Source organism: Solanum tuberosum, unplaced genomic scaffold (genome assembly GCF_000226075.1).
Source record: "Solanum tuberosum cultivar DM 1-3 516 R44 unplaced genomic scaffold, SolTub_3.0 scf00071, whole genome shotgun sequence".
Lineage (NCBI taxonomy): Eukaryota > Viridiplantae > Streptophyta > Magnoliopsida > Solanales > Solanaceae > Solanum > Solanum tuberosum.
This window is the reverse complement of record NW_006238997.1, coordinates 1,516,856-1,536,939: the sequence shown is the minus strand read 5'-3', so window position 1 is coordinate 1,536,939 and position 20,084 is coordinate 1,516,856. Positions and strand designations below refer to the sequence as shown.

General features: G+C 34.8%; 2 protein-coding genes across 7 annotated transcripts in view; one reads left to right on the top strand and one right to left on the bottom strand.

Moving 5' to 3' along the window:
- LOC102606290 (glycine oxidase) overlaps window positions 1-15,207 on the top strand; it is a 22,437-nt gene extending 7,230 nt beyond the window's left edge. The window contains exons 7-11 of one of the 6 annotated variants that reach the window (XR_001473253.1): window positions 2,190-2,348; window positions 2,453-2,541; window positions 2,701-2,865; window positions 14,455-14,636; window positions 14,835-15,207. Coding sequence is in view for 3 of the 6 variants with exons in the window: in XM_006345650.2 (XP_006345712.1) it covers window positions 2,190-2,348; window positions 2,453-2,541; window positions 2,701-2,799 (347 nt within the window). In the remaining 3 variants the exon portion in view is untranslated. Of the gene's footprint in view, window positions 1-2,189; window positions 2,349-2,452; window positions 2,542-2,700; window positions 3,250-14,454; window positions 14,687-14,834 lie in introns of those variants that run through there. The other 5 variants (XR_367180.2, XR_367179.2, XM_006345650.2 and 2 more) reach the window with 5 other exon arrangements.
- On the bottom strand, window positions 3,874-14,448 carry LOC102586366 (linoleate 9S-lipoxygenase 5, chloroplastic-like). The gene is made up of 8 exons (XM_015308009.1): window positions 14,313-14,448; window positions 13,991-14,232; window positions 13,571-13,905; window positions 8,460-8,545; window positions 6,273-6,362; window positions 5,800-6,098; window positions 5,445-5,708; window positions 3,874-4,845 (listed from the first exon to the last, which is right to left on the bottom strand). Exons 1-8 carry the CDS (start codon window positions 14,388-14,390, stop codon window positions 4,077-4,079), a joined length of 2,163 nt encoding a protein of 720 aa, XP_015163495.1. The 5' UTR covers window positions 14,391-14,448; the 3' UTR covers window positions 3,874-4,076.
- Window positions 15,208-20,084: the final 4,877 nt, after the last annotated feature.

Here is a 20,084-nt window from a genome sequence, read left to right as displayed (position 1 = left end):
GCACGGTGCTACACAAATTAAATATGAAAAAGTAGTCACCAGAAAGATGGCATGGTGCTACAAGAATTAGACATAAGAAAGTAGTCTGGATGGCACGGTGTTACACAAATTAGATATGAGAAAATAGTCATCAGAAAGATACACAGTGACCCAACTTTTGCTAACATAATCATTGGCCAGACGGGCAACATATATGGGTAATAGCCAATCGCCGACAGCGGAAGCTCTTTGATTTTCTACCAAGATCGTAGAGGCTCTGATACCATGTTCCTATTCTAAATAGGATTGTGTAAACCTATTCCTATTCTAATAGGATTGTGTAAACCTATTCCTATTCTAATAGGATTGTGTAAACCTATTCCTATTCTAATAGGATTGTGTAAACCTATTCCTATTCTAATAGGATTGTGTAAACCTATTCCTATTCTAATAGGATTGTGTAAACCTATTCCTATTCTAATAGGATTGTGTAAACCTATTCCTATTCTAATAGGATTGTGTAAACCTATTCCTATTCTAATAGGATTGTGTAAACCTATTCCTATTCTAATAGGATTGTATAAACCTATTCCTATTCTAACAGGCACAAATGGCATCCACTGACCAGAACAATTTTCTTCTTGTTACTTGTTTTTTTTTTCTTTTTCCAAGTTCATGTGTTAGTTGTTGCAATTGGTCTTATTTCTTTTCTTTTTTCTGTCAGTATAAGCTTATTTTCTTACGATAAAGGACTGTTGATAGCCAAATCAATGCACTATCTCTAAGGAAACTGGTTATAATGTTGGAAAGAACGTCTACCTACTGTGGATGATCCTTATGTAGACGTCTACTGTTTAAATTGCCTCATCTAAATATTTAAACTATTAAATAGGGCAAACTTATCTTTTTGTTGGGCCAAGTACGTGGAAATATATTAGTACGAGTGATAGTGAGATTGAACTCAAAGACCACTTGAATTGTATAAAATATATTATCTAAAAGCTTAAGTTGCTAAAGATGTGACAATAACAACGAAGCCTCATCCCCATACAAGTCAGGGTCGGCTCACTGACCATGTTTACTAATTTAAGCTCAACTTGTGTCATTATCATACCAAAAACTAAAAGTGGAAAATAAGTATGTAATTAGTTACAATTATTATTATTATTATTGTGAAAAGTTCTCTATATTTTTACTGACATAAAAATCCACAATAAGGTCAAATACTCCTACAAAAGCAATAGGTTCAAAATCAATGTACTATCAAGGCTAAAACCTATTCCCATTAGTAGATATCACCTATATGGATATTTTCCTCTGGTGTGTTCTATCTTTAGCTCTATGTTGCTCGGATTTTTCAAAAATGTCAAGGGGTGTGTGTCGGATTCGCCAAAAGTAGTGCATATTTGGAGAATCCGCCACGGGTGCAGCATCGAAAATGAAGAGTCCACGCAACTTAGCTTTAGCTAAGCTTACATTTGCTAAAGAGGTGGCACTTTATTTTATTTATTTGTTTTAAGTCTACAACTTGTATTTTTAACATAGATCTTTGCCTAATTTCTCATATATTATTTGAAGGTATGGTAAATCCAACTAGGATATATCTCTTGTTGCATGTCTTGGCTAACTTCTCGGATATACTATTCATGATATCTAGAGCCGTTTAGACAACTTTTTCCAAAGTAGTTTAAAAACATATTTTCGGGGATAACTTTGTGCAAAAGAAAATTGTGTTTGAATAGTCGTAGTTCTTTGAGGATTTGTGAGTCTTTTGTGAGTGGAAGAAGAGCTTTTAAATGGAAATATACCTTCAAAGCTTCTCTCCATTGAATTTTTTTTTCTGAAATAACTTTCCGCTAAAACTCCTTTAAAAAGCTAAACAGACGTGCTTTCTCGGAAAAAGGATCAACCTTTCAAGCTGTGTAACTTTGGTAGCTGCAGGCACTTGTCCCATTGTATGGTATCTGGTAGTCCATTTATATTGAATAAAATTGTGATGGAAGGAAAAGGAAATATCCATTTTGTGCTACCTTTTATGTCATCTTAATAACTTGGTGAAAATTTGTAATCAATTAATCACATGGCTTGACAGCTAGGCTTTCTTTCTGTTCATCTTTTTTTTTTTTTTTTTTAAAATCCGAATCCTTGAAGGTAAGTGTGGTTTATATAAATCTTCACTCATGTCTATTCACCAAGATCTTTTCTTGCAGGGAGTAGCCGACAACTTGTTGGGTTTAACACAGAGGTAGATGAATCTGTCATCAACCACATATGGAAGCGGGTTGGAGAGTTCATACCTGCTTTAAGACATGAGTCTCTTGAAGATTTGCGTCAAAGCAGAGAAGTTAGAGTAGGACTGAGACCTTACAGTAAGTGAAATCCAGAAACTTGTCTTGTAGCAATCATGTCTGAATTCCTAAAATAATGCCAAAGTTGCAAGCATGCTCATGCGCTTGACTATTTTTTGATTTAGTTCCTGATGGAAAGCCTGCCATTGGGCTTGTTCCTGGATTTTCAAACGTCTTTCTTGCTGCGGGGCATGAAGGAGAAGGACTGTCGCTGGTATTTTTCTCTGATCTGCTTCTGCAGATAAGCTGAAAGACATCATTTTCTTATAAAAATTGTCCCATTCATTTTAATTTGAAGTCAGCTGTTCTTGCTGACTTTCCGAGTTCTTATATTCTTTGAAGTTGATTTGTGGGCAATCCTTTCTCTTACCAGGCTCTAGGAACAGCTGAAATGATTGCTGATATGGTGTTGGGAAATCCTTCTATAGTAGATACAGCACCTTTTGCTCTGCTAGGCCGGTGCTTCCACTAAATAGTGAGCCCAATGCCATGATTGAACATTAATAAAGCCGAAATTTGAATGCCCTCCACCCTGAAGGTCACATCACATTCTTATGTTACTGCTACATGATGTTGCATTTTGGTTATAGCTTTTCGTTCTATCATTTCAGTGCAATAACTGAATAATGGGAAATTACAACTGTTTATGCTGGCATGTGGATTTCTCAACAGAGAATGTAGCAATGATAAGTTGATGAATTGGCTCTAGGATGCAATTCACAGGTTTTGAATGAACAGAGATGTAGCTTCTATAGATAGAGACAAGCTAGAACTGTTCCAGCAGAAGACTCATCTTCCCAGCTCTCCAACCACATGGCTCTTATGTAAAACTAAAATAGCAAAATGCTTTTGCTGTGGTTGATTTCCTTATGGATTTAGTGCTTGCAATGCTTCATTTTGAGTGCTATCTGTTCTAGCTCAAGCATATGTGCATTTGGGCTCATTTGTTTAGGAGTATTTTGCTTGTTGTTGTGTGTGGAGTGGGGTGGGGGTTGGGGTGGAGAGCTGAATTTGTGCAGTTCAGTTGGTTCAGGTTGATCCTAGCTTTATGGGTCAATTTCGGCAAAACCCAAGTCGACCCATCTATGAATATATTCTTAGCCAAACCACTCAAGCTTGAGGAGTTGAGCAGGTTACACTTTTGTGAGATAATTTTACCCTTGATTTAGAGGGTGTTTGAGTTGGCTTAAAAGTTGGTCAAACCTACTTTTAAGTCAGTTTTTGACTTCTGGAAGTGTTGAGCAAATAGAAAAAATAACTTAAATAAGTTAGGAAGTGTTTGGCAAGGTCAAAAAATGACTTGAAATAAGTTAAAAACCAAAAGTAGGTCTCCCCCTACTTTTTATTTTTTGACTTAAAAGTCTTTTCAGTTTGACTTCTTATTTTTGACTTAAGAGCTACTTTTTAGCTAAAGACTCATCTTTCAAGCTGTCCAATCCTGTAATCTTATTCTGTATAAAATAAAAAGAAAAATGTTCTTCATGTGGTTGTGTTTCTCATGGATAAAATGCTCTCAATGTTTATTTGGAGTTTAAGATTTTTTATTTCACTTTAATTTGTCAAAATAGTACTTGCTGTGTGAACTATAAGCATTAGGAGATGGTTAAGACTCTTCCGTCTGTCCTTTATTATTTTTTGTAAGTATTTACACTTGCTTATACAAGAGGCTTTACATGGGGTATGTTGATGTTGTACTTATACTAGAGGCCTTATTAGACACTCATCGATAGAGTATTATATAATAGTGATTCACATGGATATGCTATTAGGTATCCCTATAGCTGTGATACCCTGACATGATTTAACATTGGAGACCGCAGGGCGCAGAAGCTTGTATGGTATATTGGAGGGGCCTTGTCTGTTCTTAAGTTTGGGATCTGCATTTCTTTCCACTATCCTTTTATCCACTTTGTTCAGTTCCTCGGCAAATTGCTCAAACCTTTGCTTTACCCATACATCATCTATCCAATTTGGAGATCGTTGTTGACCCAAGTATACTTCATCAGATGTAGGCGCCGAGAGTACCTCTAATAGTGCCATATATAGGGTGATTTCAGACCTGTTGGGTAACATCTTGAGGAAGAACTTATCTGGGTCATGGAGAAACTCTGCAAACTCTTTTGTCCCTTCCATCGGGATGAAGTTCCGACATTTGATTGGGCGATTTAGTGGATGACCCACGTATTCATATTGTCCAAAGTTAACTGAAGCATGAAGACCTGAAGATATCCATATAAGGGTTGTGAGAGCCTCTACTAGGTCAGAGAGAGTAGTCATTGGGTACCACCATGTTTCATTACACTTGTCTCCATGGCCAATTTTCTTAATCTCCGACCACCATTCTTGGATCTCATGGTCCGATCTCAGGGAATTATCATCCTTGTAAAAATGTAGACAATAGTCATTTACCCATCTCTTGGTTGCTACCCAAATTTCTAGTCCATCTGTACCATATGGATAATCTTCAAAGAGAAGCTGAACGCCAGCCAGGCAATCTGGGTTATGGAAAGCCATACCTCTGCGAGTTTTGTAATTGTGTTATTTTGTAGTAGTAATAGTAGCTATAATGTACATAAGCAGATTTAGGGGTGATGGAGAAAAATGTTTTCAATTATTTATTTTATCCAAAAAAAAGAAGAAGAGGAAAATGTTTTCATATTTACTTTGGGAATCATTCTGGATCATTTTCCATGTATGTTTTAATATAGAATTAGGTGAAATATGGTACTAATATACAAGGTGGAAGATAAGTGTATGAAGATAGTGTTTTCTAGTGATAGTTCTGAGTATGAAAAGTTAGTAATAGTGTCTAGTTGTTGGCCTCAAGCATGGATTTGGAGTAAGAATTGGGATATCTCTAAAAGATGATGAAGTAAGAATTGGGGGTATCTTTAAAAGATGATGACTTCCATTAGAGGTGGGACATCACTAAAAAGAAGACGATTTTCACCTATAAGTGGAAAAAGTAGTTCTCTTTCTTTTGATGGAATTTTTTTTCTTGGAGAAAGCATTTTCAACAATTTGAGATGACTAACATTGAAAAATAATTTCATGAAGACACATATTCCGTATACCAAACAATTTGTTAGGTCCAGTTCATATCTCCTGCTAGCATACCTTTTCAGTAAATCACCAGGGAGGCTTTGTTCATCAAATCTCCATTCCTTATAGAGTGAAGAAGATAGCTCCATAGAGACTTCACCAGAATAAAGGGTCTTCTCAATGATTCCTCCACCTTTTAAGACAGTACTTCGAGCCAATGCATTAATATGCATAGTGTCCTTGAAGTGAGGATCCAATAACCTGTGAATCGGGTGCATAACACTCAACTGCCTTCTGGTGGCAATAATGAATGGCTCTACAACAGCATGAGTTTTTAGCCTACAATTTCATATACCCATGAATAATGGAAGTAGTCAAATTTGGAAATTCAATGACATGGCAATTGCTACACGATTTTTAGTAATTTTACCAATGGCTGATTAGCTGCTGATAACCAGAATCATTTACTCCCACATGAGCTTTAGCAAACTGCCATAAGGCTGCCTCTGATCCATTGCCTCCTGGGCGAAATACCCTGTGAATCTCAGTGCCAGGTGAAAGCCCTGGTAAACTTAGTTCTATAGCAAGTGGCTTTAGCGTGGCATCGTCCTTTAAGAATAGTAGAGTCCTGGACGCATAGGCACACACACCATTTTTGTTTATTTTTCCTAAAAATGGCATGAGATAGTTGTGGTGGTCCAAGATGAAAATCCTCCATTGGTTCATTGCCTGCAAAATTGAACTGAACTTTTTATGAAATTTTCTATGTTTGTTGAAGCTCTTTCCAGCAACATTCATGGATATTATCTTTTCCTCCATCGTGGTCTTTGGATGATGTGTCATGGGTATACTCTATGCTAAATTCCTTCAAAATGACAGTGTAATTAGTCTAAACATACTTACTTCTTGAAGAGTGAGGCCATCAAGGTTATGTTCTATGTGTGATCGTCTTATTGAACTCCATATTCCATTCTTGCTTTTTGGTGGAAAAGCCTGTGATGTCAAAACACATCCAACAAGATTTGAAACTTATAACACACTGTTACTGAGATACAACCAAGAGTAATTTTAAAACATAGTCAAAAGTAGGGTAAATTTGGACTCATTTTCTCAAAGAAAATTTGTGTACGTGCACCCCAACCCCCTCATGTTGGAACTCCGTTAATGGAAGGGGAAATATGAGACGATTTGCTAATGGTAAGGATATGAATGGGCCACAAGTTTTGTCAGAGTACAAAATTGAGCAAATTTAGATAGTACAAGGGGATTAGTCAAACACAATCTTGAGCAAATTCAGATAGTGCAAGGGGATTAGTCAATCACAATCTATTAATCAAATACTAGAAACAGCACTTCTGAAATCTTCTTCTTTGGTTAATAGAAGATGTGGACTCATAAATAGGTATGTGTTGTTTTATAATTATCCATCTAATCCTCTTATTTCTCATAAGGGAGAATACATAAAAACTCCCTTAAACTACTCCATGATTTTTTTTTTTTAAAAAACACTTAATTTTGCCGAGGGCCTATGTACCTTCTATAGTTGTTCAAAGTGGTATTTATACCCCTTTCCAATCCATGTGGAATTTGCAGTGCTTGCACAACCGTTCAGTGTGCGTGAAAAGTTCCTAAATTATTGTAATTTACAATTTCTTATATTTTTCAACTCCTCATTTCCTTTTTCTCTTCTCCCACCGACCACCTCCACCTACCCTACCACCAGTGTAGCACCAACAAAATCCACTCCTCCAACTCCTTCTGGTTTTCCTCATCAGATTACCACCCCCAACTGCTTCATCCCCCCCACCCCTGCGCCGCCCCCCAAGTTTTATCTCCATCACCTACCATAACTTCACATGTTCCACCAAATTGTCACTAAAATTCATATTTTCAACGAAATCTATCGAACATGTGCTCGTTCGAAACTGGTTTTGACCTCTCTATTGGAGATCTCAGGTTTTTGATGGGAACGTTCGTCAGTAAAATATATTAAGGATATGCAATCAAAATATCATCTCTTTGAAACTCCACAAATTCTTCATCTTTTCATCTCTTCTTTTGTATTTTTTTCCCCTTTGCTAATTTTTTGATTTTTGTAACTTGTCAATACTAAATCAAGACACTATGAGATGGAAGCAAATGAAGCAAATTTACAGACAACATGCTTTTCTGGTTCTTCCTCTAACACCACACGATCATCAACCAAACTCTTACATGACATTTATAGGAAATTCATGCCATCTAAGATATGGGAAAAAATAATAATCAGGTTTTGGGGTAAGAAGAAGAAGAAATGGGGGGAGTTGAGGGTGCCTCTCTTAGTGAATAAATAATAAAGGATGAAGAAGGAATTGGTTTTGGGGGAGGGACGTCTGATATCAAAAAGTAGTAGTGGTAGTAGTAACTGCTTAGGGGGGTGTCTTGGAGGAAGAAGATGGAATCTGGGGGATAAGATAAGAAAAAATATGAATAAAAAGAAAAATATGATAAAGGGGTCTTTTTTTATGAAGTCTGATATATACTAGATGGGAATAGAGGAGGTATATAGCTATTGCTGCATACTAGTTGGGAATAGGTTTTAGCCTTGTTAGTGGACTTATAATATTATTGTTATTATTACTGTTATATATATATATATATATATATAAAAAAAAAACTTATTTTTCACTTTTATTTTAATTGGTAGGATGATAACATGAGTTGAGCTTAAATGGAGAAGTGGAGATTCATTTAGCTGACTCTACTTGTTTGGGACTGAGGGGGAGTGTTCTTGTTGTTTGCCAGTGGGTGTACCGAAAATCTGGTTGTTTCGTTTGTGTGGTAATAGGTTCATTTCGAACAAGTCCGGGGATTGAGGGTTTTGGGGTGGGCGGTCGGTGCATAGGACTGTTGCAAAGTTTAGATGTTTTTTTGAATATGAGACTAGCTTAGGGAGATCTTTATGTGTTCTCTCTTCTCATAAAATTCATTCATTATCATCATGAGAAAGCACATATCGTTAGTATTAGATCTATATTTGCATTCCCTAGTAAGAAAATATGAAGCTTCTGGTTACACTTATCATAATTCTGTTAAGAATACACATCATACCTGCAAACACTGAATTACAGTTGCATTAATTCCTGCAAGCATCTGGCGCCCAAACTCCTCATCATCCTTCCACGCCAATTCGTTCCCTGTGCATGAAATAATCCAGACATGAAACAAAACTTGTCTTGGAGAAGGAAGATTCAATAACTGAGGAAGAGACACAACTACGCAATCATCTCAAATGGGCTCGAATCAAAGTGAAAGGCGATGGGTCAAAGATCCCAAAGGAGGTGACCATTATCAATGCTGATATCTCTTTCCATGCAACTGTGGACAGAAATTCCGGCGAGGTTCACCATCGTAGAAGAGGGAAAGGAGAAGCCCGTTATCCAGCAGTTATCGAGGATTTATCCAGAGGATAAAAGAGGGGAAAGTTGTGGTGTCAGCAGGAGACCACGTGGGGAGGTGCTAAAAAGGAATTTTGTTGGACCCACTTTGAATTCAAAAAATTTGGGCCAGAAACCCTCAAACGCAGGCCCAATAGTCCAAAAGCATACAGACATTACAAATCCTCCTGTGAGTTCAAAAAGGCCCATGAACTTTAATGAACCCTCATGTGACAATCACATGGCAGAAAACAAAGGCCTCACAGAAATAAAAGACCTGGCAGCTAAATTTCTGGAAGCCTTCAGGAACTGGGAAACAAACACGGCAAAAGAAACAAGCATGGCGACGCAAGTCGATGGAGGAGAGAGAAATTCATCTTGCATCCAAACAGAACCGGGTATGATTGGTTCACAACAAACTTCTCATGAAAAAGGAGGGGAGACAAATGATACACAATCAACAGAGCAAGACATGCAACTTCAACATATTCATGATGCAGAACCAGTCAACTTTCAGCTTCCAAATTCCCAAGAAGACTGCGAAACAGAAGCTTCAAATTGGGTGAATTCTCATATCCTAGATTTGAGCAACACATATGGGGTCGCCTTCGAAGGATTTGAAAGATAAACCATAGCTCTGTTGATGAAGATTGATGAGAGAAAAATACAACTTGATAAGAAGGGGAAGGGGAAAGCAGTCTCTACTCCAAAGAGCAGAGGTATTGGAAAGAATGAACTGAAAAACTTAAAATCCAACCTAAATGAAGAGGTGGAAGGAAGCAGAAGTAGAGGGAGGAATCTAAGCCTAACTTATAAATGAAAGTTAACTTGATTACATGGAACGTAAGGGGGATGAACAATCAGAATAAGAGAACTATGGTGAAGAGTCTAATGAAAAAGTGGAAGGCAGATGTTTATTGTTTACCGGAAACAAAGATTAGCAAGGACTTAGAAGCAATGGCCAAACAGCTATGGTCATGTAGGTGGATGAAATGCGGTTACTTGGAAGCTGAAGGCAGTTGTGGGGGGATCTTGTTGCTGTGGGATAGTAGAATCTGGAGTGGGACCCTTGTTGAAACTGGTCAATACTCCATTATGTATGAGTTTGTATCAACTCAAAAAATTTTCACCTGGTACCTCACTGGAGTGTATGCTCCTCATACCAGAGATGAGAAGTTGATATGCTGGGAAGAATTGGCTGCAGTCAGGACTTTATGTGAAGGTCCATGGATTACATGTGGAGATTTCAATACCAATAGAACTATGGGAGAAAGAAGAGGATGTAACAGAGTTTGTGGCCTAGCTCAAGTGGCAAAAGGTGGAGGATTTGTGGCTTAGGTCGCAGGTTCAAGCCCCACACCATGCAAAGCGAAGCCCGGTATTTAAGTGGAGAAGGGTAGAGGGGCGGGCCCATTATCCACCGAGTTTAGAAGGCTGTGATTGGTTCAAAGGGCGGGTCACAAACGGATTTCTCGGTTATCAAAAAAAAAAAAGAAGGATGTAACAGAATCTCATATGTTATGTCTGACTTCTCAAGGTGGATAGAGGAGATGGAGCTACATGATCCTCATTAATGGTGGAAAGTTCTCTTGGTTTAGAGGCATCAATCATCCTAGTGCAGCTAGACTAGACAGATTCTTGTACTCGATGGAATGGGAAGAAAAATTCAAAAACATCAGGCAAAAGTTACTACCTAGAGTGCTATCTGACCACTGTCCTATCTTGTTAGAAAGTGGTAACTGGGAGCAGAAAAGATCGAACTTTAAGTTTGAGAATTGGTGGCTAAAGGTGGAGGGTTTCACCAACTTGATTCAGAGTTGGTGGAATGAATTTCTAGTGGAAGGTTGTCCTGATTACATATTGAATATTAAACTAAGAATGCTAAAGCAGAAACTCAAGGAGTGGAGCAAGTCAAATTTTGGGGAGCTCACTAGTAGGAGGAACTCGCAGAAATTGATTTGATACAAGAAACCAGGGAATTGACTGAAGATGAAGTGATAATAAGAGCCACCATAGTAGTGGAGCTGGAAGAGTTGGCAAAAACTGAAGAATCGAAATGGAGACAAAAATCAAGGGTTTTATGGCTGAAACAAGGAGATAATAACACAGAGTTTTTTCAGAGGATGGCAACAGCGCACAGAAGGATCAACACTATTGATAGGTTGATAGACAGAGGAGAGGTTGTAGAAGACCCTGTAGAGATCAGGAACACCATGATTAATTTCTACAAAGAACTTTACACTGAATCTGAGGAGTGGAGACCCAGCTTTGACCTTATGGAATGTCCAACTATTTCTCAGGAAGAAAAGGATTGGATGCAAAGACCATTTACTGAATCAGAGGTCTTGCAATGCCTACAACTTTGTGATGGAGATAAAGCTCCAGGGCCAGATGGCTACCCAATGAGTTTCTTTAAATCTTGTTGGGGAATTGTAAAAGAGGATCTGATGCTGACAATTCACAATTTCCATCAAAATGGAATTTTTGAAAAATCTTTCAATGCCACCTTCCTAGCACTAATTCCTAAAAAACCTGGAGCAGAAGAATTGAAAGATTTCAGGCCTATTAGCTTGATAGGAGGAGTCTACAAGATCATTTCCAAACTGATTACTGAGAGGTTGAAGACAGTAATGGGGAAGCTGGTTGATGTACACCAAATGGCCTTTCTGAAAGGAAGGCAAATCATGGATGCTGCACTAATTGCTAATGAGTTGGTAGACTCCAGAGTTAAGCAAAAAATTCCTGGAATTTTATGTAAGTTGGACATAGAGAAGGCCTATGATCACGTCAATTGAGCTTTTCTGCTGAAGGTTTTGAAGGACATGGGATTTGGGAGGAAATGGCTCAATTGGATAAAGTTCTGCATATCCATTGTTAAATTCTCCCTGATCATAAATGGAAACTCTGAAGGTTTTTTCCAATCACAAAGAGGTTTGAGACAAGGTGACCCTCTCTCACCTTTCCTTTTCTTGCTAGCCATGGAAGGCCTCAATAACATGATTAGAAAAGCAAATGTTAATGGATGGATTAAAGGCTTTAAGGCTCAGACTCAGGGGAATAGGGACAATGAGGTGGGGATTACTCATCTACTATATGCAGATGATACTTTAGTTTTCTGTGAGGCTGAGGTGATACAAATTAGACACATCAGAGCAATCCTTACCATCTTTGAAGGTATATCTGGTCTGCATGTAAATTGGCAAAAAAGTTTTCTCTATCCTGTGAATCAAGTGGATAATATGGAGTTGCTTAGACTTAGAAAATCTTGGCTGCCAAATAGCAACCCTACCTACAAGGTATCTGGGCATGCCTTTAGGAGCACAAAATAAGGAGAGAGCTGTGTGGAGTGAAGTTTTGGAGAGATGTAACAAGAAGCTTGCTAGGTAGGTGGAAGAGTCAATACCTCTCCCTGGGAGGTAGGTTGACTCTAGTTAAACCAGTCCTTGATGCCCTTCCTTCATACATGATGAGCCTATTTCCAATTCCAAAGAACACTGTGAAAAAGATCAATCAACTCAGAAGGTCTTTCCTATGGAATGGAAATAAAGAGCACAAAAGTTACCATCTAGTTAAGTGGGATACTCTTACTCTTAGCAGAAAGCAAGGGGGGCTGGGAATAAAAAAGCTCAATCTTCAGAACAATTGTCTCCTTCAAAAATGGTTGTGGAGATTCTGCATTGAAGATCAGTCACTCTGGAAAAGAGTCATCACAATGAAGTATGGACTACAAAGCCATTGGATTACTGAGGAGGCTCTTGGAACTTTTGGATGCAGTGTGTGGAAGACTATTAGAAGATTATGACCCCAATTCAAAGGCAACATCTCACTAAAGGTGGGAAATGGTAGGAAAATTGATTTTTGGAATGAACATTGGATTGGGGATGAAAGCCTGCAATCACTCTTCCCAGACCTGTTTATGCTCACCACTCAAAACAAGGCCACAATCTCACAACTATGGAGCCCTCAGGGTTGGAATCTCATTTTCAGGAGAGCTTTCAATGATTGGGAAACCGAGAGGGTCATTAATCTGTTTCAGATCCTCAATGCCTTCCCAGGCACCTCCACTGAACCTGATAAGCCTATTTGGAGATGGCAAAGCAAAGGTGTGTTTACAGTAAAGTCATGTTACTGCAGATACAATATTGGCCAAACACAGATCAGAAACTGGCCATGGAAGTTAATATGGAAGAAAATTTTGCTTGGTTAGTGTGCAAATGGGCCTGCTTATCACATGAAGTGCTTCAAAAGAAAGGCAGACAATTATGCTCAAGATGCTTTATGTGTGATCAAGATGCAGAAGTTAATAGTCACTTATTCCTTCATTGCAAAGTAGCTACAAGCTTGTGGAACATGTTTCTTGGTCTTCTTGGTGTATGCTGGGCAATTCCAAAGTCCACTAAGGATTTGCTCTACAGCTGGAAGGAGATAGGAAGAAGGGAGTCAAATGAAGATTGGTGGGAGTTAATCCCAGCCTGCATCTGGTGGTCCCTATGGAAAGAAAGGAACGGAAGATGCTTTGTGGATAAGAGAAACAACATCCAGAAAATTAGAATGAATTGCCTTAGTCTTTTGTACTTTTGGTGTAAACAAGATATGATGGGGGATATAGAACTTTTTGATGACTTCATAGGTAATTTGTAATCTCCCATAGGGTAGTTTGATATGCTCTGATGAGATTGTAAGTGACCTATGCTCATCATTTATTTGATGATGAGCCTTTTGTGAATACACAGTTACCTTTATCTCAAAAAAAAAAAAACCTTATATTCATAAAACCAGCATCACCTGCAAATAACTGAGGCATTGGAAACTTTGTAGTATAATCTTTGATTCCTTGTCCAATCTCCTTCAAAATCTCTTTTGGTAGATGAGCTTCCAATTTCTTTATCATCCATTCTTCCACCCCTTGGCTTTTCTTCCCCGAAAATAGCTCTTTGATCTCATTGAATGACTTGAATTGGTTGGTTACTTCTCTTGACACAGATCCCCCCTGAGAAACTACAAAGTGCAAAGTTGCCTGGATCACTTTCTTCGCAAACTCTGATTGTTTCTGGGGGCTAAATCTTTCATCCGGAGGGATGCAGCTGTCTATCTTGAACATCATCCCCTTCACATTTTCTGTTTGAAGAGTAACAGTTTAAGAAGAAGAATAATGCAGTCCGTATGATTTCTGTGACCAGAAAGTTATATTAGAAGGGAGAAAATTTCTTGCCTGAGTGAATATGTGGTTCACCAGTTTTTCCTCTCCTTGGATATGGATAGTGAATTGAACCTCCTAAAATAGGTCTTTCCCCTCGCTGACGATCACTGAGATCATTATAGAAATCATAGTCATAAGCCCGATGCCATTCTCTAATTCTCCCTGCAGTTCCATCTCCTCTCAATGTATCAAGTTCTTGTTTCCTCAGTTGCAGCAGATCATTTGGTGTTTGGCTTGGAAGATAACACTAAAAATCATAAGATGATCAAAGACGCTACATATCTGTTGCTGAATGATACTACATGTTATGAGAAATGCTTTACTCACAGTATTTGAGAAGAAAATCCTTTCCTTTTGCATTAAATGATTGGGAAATATCCAAGAATTGCATTCAAAATGAACCATTTGTTTGAATTCAACTTGGAGAGATAGTGATTGAAGAAAAAACTTGTCTTTGTGTTGGTTCCAGATGACAAAAGCTCCTGGAAATCCAAAATCTCGGTCAGCCTCAAATGTCAATTCATACTTAATACAAGTGTTGCCATTAGGCTTGTTGTGGATATGTTTCCCATGATTCAGGTGCACTTCTTGACTCAGCTTTCCTTTCCCCGTACCTATCCAAATGGAAAAAGGAACAGAAGCAAGTCTATTGTAAGAGATAGCAAAAACTAGTTGTCATAGTTATACACACACACACATATATATATATATATATATATCAAGTTAGCTCACTTGAGTCATTCAGACTATATAATTGAATACGAATAGGTTTTGCAAGGCCTGACTTTGCATGAGTATGTTGAATAATGATTTCTCCTTTAATGGACTCTGCATGTTTCTTGCTTTCAGACAGTTGAGCCTTGACACTTCCTTGAAACTTATTCAAACAATCAATCATCCTTGAACGTTGTCTCGTATGTACCATGGCTGGTGTCCAAATAGTATCTAAAATTTTCTGATCATCCACTTTATAAATGTGATATAGAGAAAGGTAATGTGAGGAGATGAATTTACAAGATGAGAAAGATAGTCATAGCTTGAGTTTTTAGCATTGCATCAGATTCATTGCCTTGCTTTGAGGTTTTCTTGCTAGTGCTCCACCAGATTCTTATGTGCTAAAGCACTAAAATTTATTTTACTAGAGGTATGCCTTTGAGTCCTACCAAGTTCCCATTTCTATGGGTTCAACATATAATAACATATATACATTTCAATTTTTTTTAATTAGTCTAGTGTTGAAGAATTTATAGGCCTCTGCATATAATGGATTGTGGGAGTAGAATGAGTACAATAGGATAAAACATATTTCATGTTAAGTATTTAAAGGTCCTATTGTTAGTTCAAAGTTTAATCTTTACTATTTTATCACAAGAAATGTAAAATAAAGTATTCAAAATCAGTTTCTATTGTTAACTTGACTAAGCAAATGTTTTAATTTAAAATGACTAATATGAATTGTTAATTGAGTAATAGAAGTGTATGTGTAATCATATATAATTATTAGGGAATTTATCCGCGCTTCGCGCGAAATAAAAAAAATTACACCACCTGTTTGGTCATAAGAAATTATAAATTAAACTTCTTTCTGAAATTTTTTACTTTATTTGAATATTAATTTGACCATGAAAATTTGAATTGAACTTTATTTATATTTTGTTTTAAGCAAATATAAAAAAATTATGTATAAAAATAATTTTTTGACAGACTTTTGACTATATATTTGTCCACCCAAGTTATTTATATATTTAGTCTTTGCTATTCAAGAAATATTTAAATGAAAACATGATATAAAAAAATTCTCAAAAAAACACATTTTATTGTATCACTCAAAAAAGAATATAAACTAAACAAATTTTCATTAGTTTTCTAATCATACTCACCACTCTAATATTTTGGATTCATGAATTGAAGATGTTTCAGGAAATGTTACTATTCATTTGAGTGCAGGTGTAAATATAGCGATTTTCAAATTATTTTATTATGTTATGAAGTTTTTTAAATTTTCAAAACACATAATATACAAAGTAGTATTATAACGAAAATAATATGTTCAATCTATTTGAGAATTTTTAGAAAAGACAATGAAAAAAATATGCATACTTCATTAACTTGGTATATAAGATATTAATCCAAATTAGTAGAGGAATTGTATGACGTATTAATAAAATAAATTAAATTGAATTATCATATTGAAAAAAATCAAAACAAACATGAAAAAAAAGAGATGCTATAAAAATTAAAAGCCACTTCATAAGACCATTTATTACATTTTCTTAAACATAAATTTATGTTAACATATTTATTGAATTTCAATTAACATTACAAGTTCATATGAGTTGCAATCTTTTCATCTCAACCGTTTTCTCGTATTCCTCATAAATTTACATTGAACATTCTATTATAAATATTAAGTACCAATGTTTTTGAATGAATACTAAATCATGTTTCAATCTTCATTTTTTTTTATCATGTGTCCAATTTATTTCACAATTAAAGTGTTAAATGAAAGCAGGGCGCAAATAATATTTTATTTCATAAAGAGGCATCATATCATCTTGTCTATTCCTATCGATATAAAATTATGTGTTAACTTAAAAATATCTAAAAATTGTCAATGCATACATTTGGCCCTATTAATTAATTAAGAATGTGTTGGCATAACCTTTCTAATACAAGTCAAGCTTTAAGACGATGATGGTTTGGATGGTGGTAGAATTGTCATTATTTTTGTCTTGACAATTATTTTTTCTTCCTGAAATCATTCGTCTTTTCATTTGGCCCTATTAATTAATTAAGAATGTGTTGGCATAACCTTTCTAATACAAGTCAAGCTTTAAGACGATGATGGTTTGGATGGTGGTAGAATTGTCATTATTTTTTGTCTTGACAATTATTTTTTTCTTCCTGAAATCATTCGTCTTTTTGATCTTTTTTGTATTGTTAGGTTTTTTTCCTTCCTCTTTTTGAAAATCGAATGAAAAAAATTAAGATTTTTTATTGAAAAAAAATATTTTTAAGTATTATGAATGAACACATGGAAAGAAATCAAGAATTTTTTAAGAAAAAGATGTTATGAGATTAATATAATATAAATTTATATCACTCATATCATTCGATGAAAATTGAATGAAAAAAATTAAGATTTTTTATTGAAAAAAAATATTTTTAAGTATTATGAATGAACACATGGAAAGAAATCAAGAATTTTTTAAGAAAAAGATGTTATGAGATTAATATAATATAAATTTATATCACTCATATCATTCGATGAAAATTTATAAAGTCAAAAGAATTGATGGAAAATAATTATAGATCATGAAAAATTACAAAGAAATTATTTAAGAAAAAAATTAAAGGCAAAGGAAGAGTACACAAAAGTTATTGCATGACGAAAACTCACACATCAAAGTTTCAATTCAACGTAGGAAACAATCACCTACTCAAAGTTATTGCATTCGGAAGTATAAATACATATCAAAATTCAAAATCTTAAATCAAAAGTATAAAATAATCATGCATTTATATTGAATAAAAGAAAAAAAAGGCAAAGAATAAAATGTTTTTTATACCTTAGCGCAGGTTTACTTTTCCTGTCCATAGCATTGGACATAACGATAATTTAAACCATTCTCAATGTTTTCTTCATCTAAATGAATCAAAGACAAACTGAAAGAAGAAAATAAAAAATAAAGTACTTGAAAAGTATTATATTTTTGAAACTCCGAAACATTTTTCACACTTTGCATATTTATACTACTTATAGAACAACTAAAAAAGAAAGAAGTGGACAAATTATTACCTTGAAAATGCAGCTTCATAACCAAAATAATATTTAATAGCAGAAGTTAGATTTTTGTCTCTTTGAATTCATTTGTAACAAATCTCATACTTATTGGGAGACAATGAATTTTCATCGTATATAATTACATTGAACAGTTACAAAGTATTAATGCATCTTTTCTAGACTAGAAGGTAAATGCAATTAGACGTAACTATTCAAGAATAAAAACATATTTCAAATTAAGCTAAAGAAGTAATAATATAAGTAAGAAAATAGACAAAAAAATGTATCCTTCGGGGTGGCCCAGTGATTTGGGCTTGGGATTTCCATGTTGGAGGTCTCAAGTTCGAAACCTCTTGCCAGCGAAAGCAAGAGGTTTGCCTTCTGGGTCGAGCTCGTCGCACCGGACTTGCCTAGTGCGGGTTACCTCTCCTATGTGGTTTGCGAGCTATTGCATAGGAGCGGAGTTTTTATCCTGTGCGCACCCAAATGGTAGCGGCTGCGGGTTTCCCTTGTCTTAAAAAAAATAGACAAAAAATGTAGAGAGATAAGATAAAAAAGTTTTCTTATTCTTCCAAGTATATTCAAGTGTTTCTTAAATCTTCAAGACCTCTATTTATATTGTTACATAAAGACATATAAAGGATAACAATAAACATGACATTAGTTCTTGAGAATGTGGGAAAAATTAAGGGGTGTGGAAGATAAAAGAGGAGGTGGTGGAGGTGTGAGTTTATTACACATAATGGTGGCATTACATCTTGAAATTATGGACATCTACATTAATATACCATATTTACAATAAAACAAATTATTCAACAATTATATAAATATTAACTACATTAAAAATAAGGAGAATTACAATAAAACATTGATTATTCAACAATTATATAAATATTAACTACATTAAAAATAAGGAGAATTACAATAAAACATTGATTATTCAACAATTATATAAATATTAACTACATTAAAAATAAGGAGAATTACAATAAAACATTGATTATTCAACAATTATATAAATATTAACTACATTAAAAATAAGGAGAATTACAATAAAACATTGATTATTCAACAATTATATAAATATTAACTACATTAAAAATAAGGAGAATTACAATAAAACATTGATTATTCAACAATTATATAAATATTAACTACATTAAAAATAAGGAGAATTACAATAAAACATTGATTATTCAACAATTATATAAATATTAACTACATTAAAAATAAGGAGAATTACAATAAAACATTGATTATTCAACAATTATATAAATATTAACTACATTAAAAATAAGGAGAATTACAATAAAACATTGATTATTCAACAATTATATAAATATTAACTACATTAAAAATAAGGAGAATTACAATAAAACATTGATTATTCAACAATTATATAAATATTAACTACATTAAAAATAAGGAGAATTACAATAAAACATTGATTATTCAACAATTATATAAATATTAACTACATTAAAAATGAGGAGAAAAACTAACAAATGCCCAAAAAAAGAGGAGAAAAAAGATAAATAGGAATGAAGGTCATAGATATGTGTCACATTACCTTGTCTACATTTAGCTTTATTATATATATATATATATATATAGAATAAAGAATCAAATAAATGGAGGAATAATAATTGTCATTTCTTTTTATATAATAAGAAAATACCCACAAGGAGAAAAAAAAAGGGAAAATTAGCAAAACAACAATATTTAAGTCTTTAGTGGGACTCATTGGCAACATTTTAACTATTTATTAAAATGACAATATTTTATTTTGTTAAAAGGATGATTTATGTATTTATTTTATTATGATAATCTGAAAGAATACAAATACTTAATAATAAAAAAGCGAAAAACATGGAACATAAAACATCAAAAAGGAAAAAAGATTTTAAAACTTTTCAGTTACGTTTTTGCAAAGCGTGGATGTTGGCTCACTTTCTGTGGAGCGTTTTTTGGTCTTCCATTGTTAATAATTCCAAAACAAAAAAATTGACTAAAAAAAGTTTTTTGTCTTCCTAATCATTCAATTGATAATATTCCTAACTTCTTATAATCGAATTCGGCATATTCTTAAATTGGATGTTTTTGAATTCGACAACTATAATTTCGTCAGTTCCATTGAATACAAGAAATTTAGACATCAGGTATTTAATTTTTGTTGTTTCTTTTGAATCGGTGAAATCTTTGTATGATTTGAAATTTTTATTGAAATTTCGACGTCAGTTCCATTGAAATCCATAAAAAGCACATGAACACGCTGAGGAACAATCATATGTTTTGTATCCAATATATGATGCATA